Raw genomic sequence first — 13,570 nt, forward strand, 5'->3', positions numbered from 1 at the left:
CTGGCCACCCGGAGCCCTCAGGCTGCTTCCTTTAGGGCCCAGCCCATGCCAGAGACCAGGGAGCTCTCACTCAGGACTGAGCCAGGCCTCCAGCTGCTTCCTGCACCGTCCAGGTCTTCGGAGACTCTCCAGAGAAGATAAGAGTGAGGCTGCCCCAGTGCTAAGACACAGGTCTCCGGGGGAGGCTGCGGTGGGGCCTTGGGACTGCTTCTTGAGTTTTGGGAGGTTGCGATGTAGCCTCCTTGGCTCTCGCGCCGTGTCGAGCTGCGCCGAACCTAAAGCTGAAGCAGCGGTGGTGACTGGTGGGTGGAGTCGGGCGGATGGAGCATGTGTCCCTTACTTCCCGTGATATTATTCATCATAAGTGAATCAGCCGGGAAAAGACATTTGAGTACAACGAGATTTTTATTATCTATCATTTATTATTGTTCCGTCAATCCCAGTACATATGGAATAAGGTTTCAGATTTGCAAACACTGTGAGAAACGAATTCAGCAACTAGAGTACAGTATCTAAACACAGTTCTTTTTATCTTTAACCTTAAAATATCCAGTCAAAATTTGGCATTGGGAGGAGTCTTTTGTAAAATATCACAGACTCCCTTTATTCTTACATGAACTTAAACACTTTTTGATGCATCAGCATTTCTTAGATTGTTGTGTGCATTGGTTGATTTCCAAAATGTTGGAATCATTATTAATGTTTGCCAATTTTGTCCAAGTTTATAGATATGCTGTGGAGATTTGCTGACCTGCCCACTAAGCTATAACTGGACATTCCACTGAAGAAGGTCCTTTTGATTTGACTTACATATCGTTTTCAAAAAATATAAACTGTGCTTGGAACTTCTGATATTTTTTGGTGGAAAAATCCAAATTCATTTGTTACATGAAACAGAACTTTTGGGGAAAACCACTAGTGACATTGTTTGCCAAAGAAGAGCCTTCTCTTTTGAGAAGTGAGGTACGAAGATTACACAAATTTCAGTGATTGATTAACTGAGAATTAAAACTCCCAAAAATCTTATATTTTCATATTAGAAATATTTCTAATATTTCTAATATTCATATTAGAAATATTTCTAATATTTCTAATATTCATATTAGAAATATTCATATTTCTAACTTCAAATTTAACCCATTTGATAGCTAAGTGTTTTGTCAGTTCATATTTTGGCTTGTATATGTGAGGAAAAAATATTGTATGAGTTTATGTGGATAAACAATAGAAAGTGACTCTTAATTCACTACTGTATGTCAACTATATCTCAACAGTAGAAAAAAATTACGAGCTCTTTTAAATAGAGTTAATTAAAAGAAGATGGGAATTCAGATAATTGGTTTGAGATTATAAAACCAGGATTGGAGGACAAAGCATCTTACAGATGTGGACACCAGGTTGGTAGACAGAGGTTCTGCAAGTGTGGGGCAAGCCAAAGGACTAGCAGCTGTACTGCTGCTGACAAAGGATTTCACCCAGTTCTGAGCAGTTGGCCACAGTTACATCATGTAGTGTAGTTGGGAATATGTTTTGCCCTCACTGTCAGGAGAACAAAGGGAGTCAATGGTTCTACTCTCTGAAGTTTTCACTTGTGGGAAAGCATTTAAAGGTAGAGACTGTCAAGTCAGATGGTCTGAAATTTAAATCCAGACTGAGTCTCCACTTTCTAATTGTGAGATTTTGGACAATTTATGTGACCTCTTTCACCCTTGGTATCCACATCTGTAACATGAGAGTAATTGTCCTTTGCATTAAATGACTTACTACATGTAAAATAATGAAACACTGCCTGAGTCATAGAAAGAGTCTGACAAGTATTTGCTCTCCTTCTGCTCATTCATATTCACCAGTATGTATCACCTGAACCTGTCCCCCACCTGCCTCCTGAACAATTCTGTTTTATGTCTATTTCTGTGCCTCAAGTGAAAGTGCCCCAAACTGCATTCAACATTTACTTGTGATTCTCAATGCTGCTCCTACTCTGGTCATCATTTTCTAAGCTTTTTTCACCCCTAGGCAACAAACTAAATTCATAAACTAAATGTAAACATATTCGTCTCACTCAACTTTATCCAGCCTCCAGTCCCAGAGAACGTATTTCTTTGAAACCCTGGTCTGGCCTTCCCTCTCAGTTACATTGATTTGATAAGCTTCTTGTCTCAAGTTTAAATTACTCTAATAGGGATAGGCTACCCACTCCAGTGTTCTTGGGTTTCCCTAGTGGCTGAGACAGTAAAAAATCCGCCTGCGATGTGGGAGACCTCGGTTTGATCCCTGGCCTGAGAAGATCCCCTGGAGAAGGAAATGGCAACCCATTTCAATATTCTTGCCTGGAGAATCCCCATGGACAGAGGAGCCTGGTGGGCTACAGTCCACAAGGTCGCAAAGAGTCGAACACAACACGACTGAACGACTAAACCACACAATAGTTTCCAGTGTGAGTTCCTATGGAATCTTTTTCACCTCACTCTCACCACACACACACACCCACACTCTCTTTACTGCAACATGGTTATAACTAAATTTTTAGGTAAATATTGGCAGTTAACATTATTAAGACAATTTTAAACACTATATACAGAGGTACATCAAATACAATTATTACTTTCATTTGATTTGTTGTTTTCCTTGAAGGGAATATTTTTAGATGCTTTCATTTGCTTAATATTCTACAGATTTCTCTGATTTATCCCTTTTGTACAGCTCTCCTTTCAGTATATTCAGCTGCAGCTATATGATGTTAGCTGCTGTTCTTAAAATGTTGCCTTCCTTAAGAAGTCTTTCTAAGAAATTTATAATCCACTTGAGTGTTGATAGACTGTCCTCTTACTCTAGTGAAAATCTAACATCTTGAGATCCCTGTTCACCATCTTTCTGAGGATTCTCTTCACCTCTTATGTATGTTAGATCCTCTGTTTTCTGGATCCCATATTTTCCTGTTTCTTGGTTTCTTCATTTTTTAAATGAACTTTATTTTTTAGGACAGTTTTAGATTTATAGAAAAAATTGAGAGCATAATACAAAGAATTCCCATATACTGCAAACTATTTCCCCCATTATTAACATTAACATCTTACAATGTGTTTGTTACAATTAGCAAGCCAGTGTTGTTATATTATCATTAGCTAAAGTCCATACTATACACAGATTTCCTTATTATTTACTTAATGTCCTTTTTCAGTTCCAGGATCTCATCAAAGTTATGTTACATTTAGTTGGTATGCCTCTTTAGACTCTTCTTGACTATGTCAGTTTTTTTCCTCATTTTTGGTAGCACAAATGCTCCATTAATTTCCTTAGAAAGGGTGCATGGAATGCAAACTTTAGAGATATTGCATTTCTGAAATTTCTTTAATTTTGGCTTCCTATTTTTTTCATAGTTTAGTAAGGTATGAAATTCTAGTTTAAATGTAACTTTTTCTCAGCATTTTGAAGCCATTGAACCCCTGTGTTTATTTGGAATGCATTGAGTTTCTAGATCTGTTTTGAGGGAAATGGAAATGTTAACAATATCAGATCTTCCAGTCCACAAACATGGTGTATCTCTCTTTATTTGTAACCTTTTTATTTCTCTGATCAAGGTTCTTAAGTTTTCAGTTTAGAGGTTTGCACATCTGTCATTAAATTTATTCCTAAGTGATTTTAGTTTGATGCTACTGTAAATGGTATTTTTATTAATTTCATTTTCCAAATATTTGTTGCTAGCATTTAGAAATGCAGTTAATTTATGTTTAATGACTTTGTATCTTGAAATCTTGGTATATCTGCTTATTCTAATATTTTTATTTTGTGGATTTTCTACATTAATAATCATATTTTCTAAGAATAATGCTAATTTATCTTCTTTTTCAGTCTGATGTTATTTTATTTTATTTTCATATCTAATTTCAATAACTAAGCTCTTCACCAAATATAGAGAAAAGAGGACATTCTTCACTCATTTCCAATCTTATAGGGAAAGCTTTTAATTTAACCATTGATTATGTTAGATTTTTTAATAAATTCCCTTTGCTAAATTCAGAGAATTCTTTTCTGTTCCTGTTTTTCTGAGATTTTTATGATAAATGGATATTTTTTATCATATGTTTTTTCAGTATCTACTTATCTGATGATACTGTTTTCTCCTTTATACTGTTAATACTGTGAATTACATTGAATGGTTTTCAGAGGTATAACCAACCTTGATTTCCTGTGCTGAACCCCACTTAATTATAAAGCATTATCATTTTTATAGAACACTATATTAGATTAGTAATATTGTATAAGTGTTTTTGCACTTATGTTTATGAGGAATATTGGTATATATTTTCCTTGTAATTCTATGTTTTATTTGGATATCCAGGTTATGCTGCCTCATAAAATATGTTTGAAAAATGTTTTCTCTTTATCTCTTTTCTGAAAGAATTTGCATACACTTGGTATTATTTCTTCTTTTCATGTATGATAGAATTAACCAGTGAAGCCATTAGGCTTGTGAGCACAAGATGTGAGCACATGTGTGTGAAGGATTGCTTACTAATTCAACTTTTTTAATAGATAAAGGATTTTTCACATAATCTATTTTGACCTAGTAATCCTTTACATTCTTTCAGCTTTTCAATTTTATAAGGAAAAAGTCTATATTTTGTATGACAATATAGTTATTTCCAACAAGATGGTTGGCTTGAATAAACTAGCCACCATATTTCCAGTAACAGATCTAGTAATCTTCTGAATATTTACTTTTTCTGAAATAACACAAATCTAAATGATGAATGGCGTTTTTAACAAACTAAAATGAAAAAAGTATTTTTGAGTTCACTGAGAAGTGAATCACCTCTGCCATGCCATGTCATGCTAAGTCGCTTTAGTTGTGTCCGACTTTGTGCGACCCTATGAACAGTAGCCCACCAGGTTCCTCTAACCATGGGATTCTCCAGGCAAGAATACTGGAGTGGATTGCCATTCCCTTCCCCAATACATGTATCTATTCTCCCCCAAACTCTCCTCCTATCCAGGCTGCCACATCTCTTAATCAATACAATATACCTTTTTAAAATATGCAAATATCTTAAAAATATTATTTTTGAGAAGACTTTCAGGAAACCAAAAAAAAAAAAAAAAAAAAAATAGCAAATGCCTAGACCTGCACCTCCCAATAATTCTGGTAAGAGCAATACAGAACAATAAGAACAAGTAAAACTCCATAAAAAACAATATTCACAGCATAATCCAAAGACAAAGAAAATGCTCACACTTCAAAATAACTGTAAATTAAAAAATAAAAAGCAAATCCCAGGGAGCAATTTCTCTCACTTCTACAGTGGAAGCTTCAAACTTTTGCAATGAACAAGAGCAGGTGGAAAATGCTGTTGGGAAGATGAAAGAGTTTTGGTTGTGGTGGATCTAATTTGATCCAAAGCCACAGTCAGAAAGAATAAGTTCACACTAAATGTGAAAAGAAAAATGTGTCATGAGAGATCACAGCAAGATATACAGGAAGGGAATAGAAAGGATATGCAATTCGAAGTGTCACCTCTTGGTACCTCAAGAGAAGAAAAAATTAAAATTATGAAAATAATGTGTGTGGAGTAAAGAATAAAAGACACATAGCGTAGAGGTCAAATGCAGAATAAAATCTGTTATAATGGTCTTAAAAATAAAAATCTTAAAGACTGAAATAAGGAAAATAAGAAACAGAAGCAAAATCAAGCAAGGAATGAGATTCTTCACTAGGTTGGTTTCTCTTCAATCACTTTGTGAGAACGATACTCTCTTGAAATCTCACCCAGAATTATGCAGTTGAGGGTGAGATCATTATCTTGGCATTGGTCATGTTTGAAAGATGCATCTCTTTTAACAGAACACTAAAATTAAAACTATGGATAGTGAGCAGCAGATAGTGAGTCTTTTCCTTTCTTTTTATTTCTTCTCCTCATTTTGGACTTTAAAAGCTCAAAATATCTGTTGGGTAATCTTGGGTAAAGGGCAATAATGTTCATGCTTGCCATATGTTGGCACTGGAAGTTATCAAAGTAGATAGCTAGATAAGAGCTACATAATTTCATGTGATCTGAGCATATGGTGGAAAATATAGGCAGAACACTGTTTGACATAAATTGTTGCAGTTTCTTCTTCAATCCGTCTCCCAGAGCAGTGGAAATAAAAACAAAAATAAACAAATGGGACCTACTTAAACTCAAAAACCTTTGCACAGTAGAGGAAACAATAAACAAAATGAAAAGACAACACAGAGATAGTGAGAAAATATTTGTAAATGATGTGACTGAGGAGGGATTAGTCTCCAAAATTAATAAACAGCTCACGATGCTTAAAAGCACCAAAACAAACAACCCAGTCAACAAAGGACAGAAGATCTAAATGGACATTTCTCCAAAGAAGACATACAGAAGGTCAAGAGTCACATGAAAGAATGCTCAACGTCAACTCATTATTGTTGTTGTTGCTCAGTTGCTCAGCCGTGTCTGACTCTTTGCGACCCGATGGACTGCAGCGCGCCAGGCTTCCCTGTCCATCACCAACTCCTGGAGTTTGCTCAAACTCATGCCCATTGAGTCAGTGCTGCCATCCAATCATTTTGTCCTCTGTCGGCCCCTTCTCCTCCTGCCTTCAATTTTGCCCAGCGTCAGGGTCTTTTCCAATGAGTCAGTTCTTCACCTCAAGTGGCCAAAGTATTGGAGCTTCAGCATCAGCCTTTCCAATGAATATTCAGGATTGATTTCTTTTAGGATTGACTGGTTTGATCTTGCAGTCCAAGGAACTCTGATGAGTCTTCTCCAACAACACAGTTCAAAAGCATCAATCATCGCTCAGCCTTCTTTATGGTCCACCTCTCACATCCATACATGCTTACTGGAAAAACCACAGCTTTGACTATACAGATCTTTGTTGGCAAAGTAATGTCTCTGCTTTTTGATATGCTGTCTAGGTTGGTCATAGCTTTTCTTCCAAGGAGCAAGCATGTTTTAATTTCATGGTTTCAGTCACCATCTGCAGTGACTTTGGAGCCCAAAAAATAAAGTCTGTCACTGTTTCCATTGTTTCCCTATCTATTTGCAAAGAAGTGATGGGACCAGATGCTATGATCTTCTTTTTTTGAATGTTGAGTTTTAAGCCAACTTTTTTTACTCTCCTCTTTCACCTTCATCAAGAGGCTCATTAGTTCCTCTTTACTTTCTGCCATAAGGGTGGTATCAGCTATGTATCTGAGGTTATTGATATTTCTCCTGGCTACCTTGATTCCAGCTTGTGCTTCATGCAGCCCAGCATTTCTTATGATGTACTCTGCATAGAAGTTAAATAAGCAGGGTGACAATATTCAGCCTCGATGTACTCCTTTCCCAGTTTGTAACCAGCCTGTTGTTCCATGTCTGGTTTTAACTGTTGCTTCTTGACCTGCATACAGATTTCTCAGGAGGCAGGTGAGATGGTCTGGTATTCCCATCTCTTTCAGAATTTTCCATAGTTTGTTATGATCCACACAGTCAAAAGCTTTAGCATAGTCAATGAAGCAGAAGTAGATGTTTTTCTGATACTCTCTTGCTTTTTCTATGATCCAACAGATGTTGGCAATTGATCTCTGGTTCCTCTGCCTTTTCTAAATCCAGATTGAACATCTGGGTGTTTTGGTTCACATACTGTTGAAGCCTAGCTTGGAGAATTTTGAGCATTACTTTGCTAGCATGTGAAATGAGTGCAATTGTGTGGTAGTTTGAACATTCTTCAGCTCTGCCTTTCTTTGGATTGGAATGAAAACTGACCTTTTCCTGTCCTGTGGCCACTGCTGAGTTTTCCAAATTTGCTTGCATATTGAGTGCAGCAATTCAACATCATCATCTTTTAGGAATTGAAATAGCTCAGTTGGAATTTCATCACCTCCACTAGCTTTGTTTGTAGTGATGCTTCCTAAGACCCACTTGACTTCAAATCAAAACTACAATCAGAATGGCCATCATCAAAAAGGCTACAAACAATAAATGCTATAGAGGGTGTGGAGAGAAAAGAACTCTCCACTGTTGGAGGGAATGTAAATTGGTGCAATCACTATGGAAAATAGTATGGAAGTTCCATAAGAAACTAAAAATAGATATACCATATGATTCAACAATCCCACTCCTGGGCATATATCCAGAGAAAAACATAGTTTTTGATATGATACACGTACCCCAGTGTTCATCGCAGCACAGTTCACAGTAGCCAAGACATGGAAGCAACTTAATTGTCCATTGACAGAGGAATGGATCAAGAAGATGTGATACATATATACAACAGAATATTACTCAGCCATAAAGAAGAATGAAATAATGCCATTTGCAGCAACATCAATGGACCTGAAGATTATCATATTAAGTGAAGTAAGCCAGACAGAAAAAGACAGATATCATATGATGTTGCTTATAGGCAGAATCTAAAAACAAATGATACATACAAACTTACTTACAAAATGGAAAGAAACTCATAGACTTAGAGAATGAACTTATGGTTACCAAGAAGGAAGGGCTGGAGGGAGGGACAGATTGGAAGCTTGGGGCTAACATTTAAACACTGCTACATTTAAAATAGATAACCAACAAGAACCTACTGTATAGTGCAGGGAACTCTGCTCACTACTCTGTAATAACCTGAATGGGAAAAGAATTCTAAAAAGAATAGATGCATGTATATGTATAACTGAATCACTCTGCTATACACCTGAAAGTAACATTGTTAGTCAACTATACTTTATCTTTGGAGGAAAAGGTGGAGAGGACCAGGCACTTTTTACTTGATATATGTGTCAATCATCTATGGCTTCAAAAATAAGCACATATTACTTTTTTAATTAAGGCATCAATAAAAGTAGTAAAAGTTAATTTCAAGATGTTCCTATGATACTGTTTCTCAAATGTATCTAAATAAATTTAAATATGTCTCAATTAAATTTTTAAAAAGGATTCAGTGTTCCATTTACTGCCAGATTGAAGACAAGAGGGCCACATGATGATAAATGCAGGCAGCCTCTACAAACTGAGAGTGACCCCAGCTGACAGTCAGCAAGAAAATGAAGCTCTCAGTTCTGAAACCCCAGAAACTGAGTTCTTCCAACAACCTGAATGAGTTTGGGAAAAAATTCTTCCCCTGAGCCCCCAGAAGAAAATGTGAAGCTTGCCCACACCCTGATTTTAGCCTGAGCAGAGAATCCAGCCATGCCATACCAGACTTCTAATTTATGGAATAACTGGGTATTTAATTTACTATGTTTATGGTAATTTATCATACATCAATAAATTTTTAATGTGAACTGATACTTGGAGAAGAACATTGAATCCCAAAAGTATCAATATCATCTTATTGATGAAGTATGTAAACACAGGCTCAATAATTTTTTCCCTAAGGAGCCTGATCAAACTTTGATCCTAAATGAGGCTCATTTTCCAAGCTTCCAAACAGGTTGCTGAGATCCACAGAGAATGAGATGCATTCACATTATCAGCCAGATGATGGTTTGGAGACAGAAAGCAGTTGCATTTGCCTGGCCCTGAAGACATTATATGCAAATCCACAAATAGATGGGTGTTGCGTCCTTCATTGTCAGAACATTTATATCCTTCAGACCAGGGAAAGGAAAAGAACAAAGGCCTAGGGGACCTCCGGGTAGAAGGAAATTGGACGAGTCTTCTCTGCTCTGATGTTTTCATTCCCACCACTACAGCAGTGGAGAGGTGTGGGAAGCCACCTGCCCTTCTTAAACAATTCATTGTGATTTTGAGGTAAGACTGGATAAAGGGAATAGGTAAGAGAAATGCAGATTCATATGGGGACAGTCTCAGCATGTTCACTAAGTCTGGTGCTGACTTTCTAAAAGGTAAGAGGGAGAGACCCTGATGCTGGGAGAGGCTGAAGACAAAAGGAAAAGGGGGTGACAGAGGATGACATGGTTAGACAATATCACCAACTCATTGGAGATGAATTTGAGCAAACTCCGGGATGTAGTGTTGGATAGAGGAGCCTAGTGTGCTGCGGTCCATGGAGTCGCAAACAGTCAGAGACAACTTGGCAGCTGAACAACAAACAAACATCAAGAGGGAGAGAGTGAGTGGAGCCGTGAGCACAGTGGGTATCACACGGACTTCTTTGTGCAAGCTTCAGGAATTTCCATAGGGACTGGTCCCAAGCACCACCCTGGACTCCTTTCCTCTCTTGCTGCATGGCTTTGGCCATCCTAGTCATCTCTTCAAAATATTATTTCTTTGTCTCTCAAATGTGAACATTGTTTTAGGTCCCTGCTAGTCAGTCCAGAGGGGGTGAGGAGTTACAGCTGAGATTTGAAAACATGAAAAGACAGTTGCAGGAAGAAAGTTGAAAGATAGGGAGTCATCACTCACTGTCCCAACAGTCACACTTGAGCCTCAGTGGAACAAGTCTTCAGCCTAGAAACAAAGGATCTGAATCCCTCCCTGATGTAACATTCTTTTCTTATTTCCACACAGATCACACCACTGTCGATAATGGCTGTGGAAAATGACTCTTCAGTAACTGAGTTCATCCTAGTGGGATTTACAGACCTCACTCAACTCCAGTTACCCCTCTTCTTACTCTTCTTAATGAACTATATGGTCACTGTGGTAGGGAATTTGAGTTTAATTAATCTGATATACCTGAATGCTCATCTTCATACTCCCATGTATTTCTTCATCTTCAATCTATCTTTCATAGATCTCTGCCACTCCTTGGTCATTACCCCTAAACTGCTGATGAGCTTTGTGTCAGAGAACACCATCTCCTTTGAAGGATGCATGGCTCAACTGTTTTTTTTCTGTTTCTTTGTCCATTCTGAGTGCTATGTGTTGACAGCCATGGCCTATGATCGCTATGTGGCCATCTGTAAGCCCCTTTCGTACACAGTCACTATGTCCCCTCAGGTCTGTTCTCTGCTCATGTTTGGTTCATACGCAATGGGGTTTGCTGGTGCCATGGTCCACACGGGGGACATGGTTAGGTTGTCCTTTTGTGATTCCAGCATCATCAATCATTACATGTGTGACATCTTCCCCCTCCTCCAGCTGTCTTGCAGCCACACTGATGCCAGTGAGCTGGTGGATTCCATTGTTGTGAGCACAGTTGTAATAATATCTAGCTTCATCATTTTTGTTTCTTATGCTTTGATCCTCTCCAATATCCTCCACATCTCATCAGCTCAGGGTTGGTCCAAAGCCTTCAGTACTTGTGGCTCCCACATAATAACTATTGCCCTCTTCTATGGCTCTGGGTTGTTCACACATCTCAAGACCTCTTCAGATGGTTCCATCGGCCAGCAGAAGTTCTTATCAGTATTTTATACCAATATAGTCCCCATGTTGAACCCCCTCATCTATAGTCTAAGGAATAAGGATGTCAGACTTGCAGTGAAGAAAACCCTGAAGAGAGTTGCAAACTAAGCAGAACCAGGTGTGTGTGTGTGTACCCGTGTTTTGTGTATGTGTGAATGTGTTTTTCCATAATTTTCTTCAGAACAAGGTTGTTGCCTGAGATCCTTTTTGCTCTCTAATCATGCATTTAAACATGCAAATATTATTCAGTCTCATGATTGTTCTCAGATCCGTGCTTGCTCACTGAATGAGCTTTATCCTTAACAGTGGGCTCAGTTTGATTCCTCCTCTTTTTTAGACCACCTTGCACTTTGCCTTTCCATGTACTTTTCATATATCAGCATGAATGTGGAATGCTGACTGATGAGGCCACCCCTCTTTGTTTTCCCTGAAAACAATATGGACCTTTCTGTTTTTATCCATTTTAGGGATTTCTACTGTATAAGTTATAAATTTTCTAGAATTTCAGAGCTCTTTTAGTCATGTTTTCTATAATACTGCCTTTCCAGACTCAGCAAAGCTTCAGTGGCATCTGTGAAATATTTATGATTAGTCAACAGGGATCACAAGTATACACTTATAAGGTTAAGTATGAAATGTGTTAGTACCAAGTAGGAACTGAGAGGAATGAACCTAGTTACTTTAAAATTAACTTAGTCTGACTTATTATAATAGTAATAGCCTCAAGGATATGGTATATATGTATATATGCATGTACTGTGCATGCTCAGTCTCTGTATCTGATTCATAATTTTGTTTACATCTCTACCTCATCAAATATAATTTGACCATCTATTGTTTATTCCTTTCTCCTGCACGTGGTTAGACTAGAATCTGACAAAAATAAATATTGATGAAATTAATAGCTTGAACTTGTTTGATACAGGTTTTCTCTAAAGCAAACTGGGAATTTCCCTGGTAGTGCAGTGGTTAAGATTCTGTGTTTCTACTCCAGAGGGTGCAGGTTTGATCCCTCGTTAGGGAACAAAGATCCCTCATGCTGTGTGAAGCAGACTAAAAGTTTATGTTTGTAAAAACTTTCCTTTTTTTCCAGAAATGAGTTTTCTTAAAATCTGTGGCTATAAATCTTCAAAATTGAAAAAAGGGTGTGTTTTGATACAATAGAAAGAAATGCCATTCTTTTGTCAGTTTGAAGTGCAGCCTGTTGCATTTCTCATGAAGCAGGTCTAGTGATGATGGACTCCCTCAGCTTTTGCTTACTCCTGAGTCTCTTGTAACATAGGTGTCTTTCAAACTGACTAATGCTTCAAGTAATCAGCACTCCTGTTTGGAAAGTAACATGTTCCTCCTGAAGAATTTAGATTCCTTCTGGAAAAAAGAACTGCTTGGTTTGGTTGCAACATAAATTAGGTAAAGCATGCAATTTTACCTTCAGAAACTTTAGATAAAATAAGGATGTGTTGCGCTACTTGTTTTATACATGAAATTTAAAACCTGTCTCCAAAATGTAACCTACGCCTACATTAGTTGTTGTTGTTTAGTCATCGCGTCGTAGCCCACCAGGCTCCTCTGTCCTTGGGATTTCCCAGGCAAGAATACTGGAATGGTTTGCCATTTCCTTCTCTAGAGGATCTTCCCTACACAGGGATAGAACCACGTCTCCTGCATTGGCAGGCAGATTCTTTACCACTGAGCCACCAGGAAAGACACCTGCCTAAGTTAGTAGAAGATAATGAAACCAAGTAAATAAATTAGCTGTGCCTGCAAGGCGACTGTGACATTTTAGAACACAGAATATATTGGTAAGTGGAGAAAACCCTCCTATACCACTCTTCCAGTCTGAAATGTTTGCTTTTAGGCTAACTGCACAGTTGTCATCCTGTGAATTTACTAGTCTTCTGAATTTACTCTTTCCTAAATCCTAAGGCTTACCATTCTCTGGTTGTGTCTCAGGAAATGGTACATGTAAGATAAAAAGCAGATTAAATCAGAGTGCACATAGAATGCTACCATCTCTGTAAAATCAATGGGGTAATATATATAGCATATATACAGTATTAATTTTTAATATGCCTATGTAAAAATTTTTGTACAAATATCCGAAAATGTATTTGATCAGTCTCTTTCTGATAGATAACTAGGTTGATCCAAATCTTTTGTTCTTACCCCCTAAAATTGAAATTAATAAACCAATACATAAATTGTTAGTCATGTGTAAAAATTTTTACAGTGCATTTATTAAGCCTAAGAATACATATACA

At 37.6% G+C, this 13,570-nt stretch overlaps 1 protein-coding gene across 1 annotated transcript; it reads left to right on the top strand.

Annotated features, from left to right (window-relative positions):
- Positions 1 to 10,484: 10,484 nt before the first annotated feature.
- On the top strand, positions 10,485 to 11,417 carry LOC122431110 (olfactory receptor 143-like). The gene has a single exon (XM_043452190.1). It carries the CDS (start codon positions 10,488 to 10,490, stop codon positions 11,415 to 11,417), a length of 930 nt encoding a protein of 309 aa, XP_043308125.1. The 5' UTR covers positions 10,485 to 10,487.
- Positions 11,418 to 13,570: the final 2,153 nt, after the last annotated feature.

Source organism: Cervus canadensis, chromosome 29 (assembly GCF_019320065.1).
Source record: "Cervus canadensis isolate Bull #8, Minnesota chromosome 29, ASM1932006v1, whole genome shotgun sequence".
Lineage (NCBI taxonomy): Eukaryota > Metazoa > Chordata > Mammalia > Artiodactyla > Cervidae > Cervus > Cervus canadensis.

What these genes read in the sequence shown, in the direction of transcription:
- LOC122431110 (XM_043452190.1), top strand. Translation starts at nt 10,488, where the DNA reads ATGGCTGTGGAAAATGACTCTTCAGTAACTGAGTTCATCCTAGTGGGA.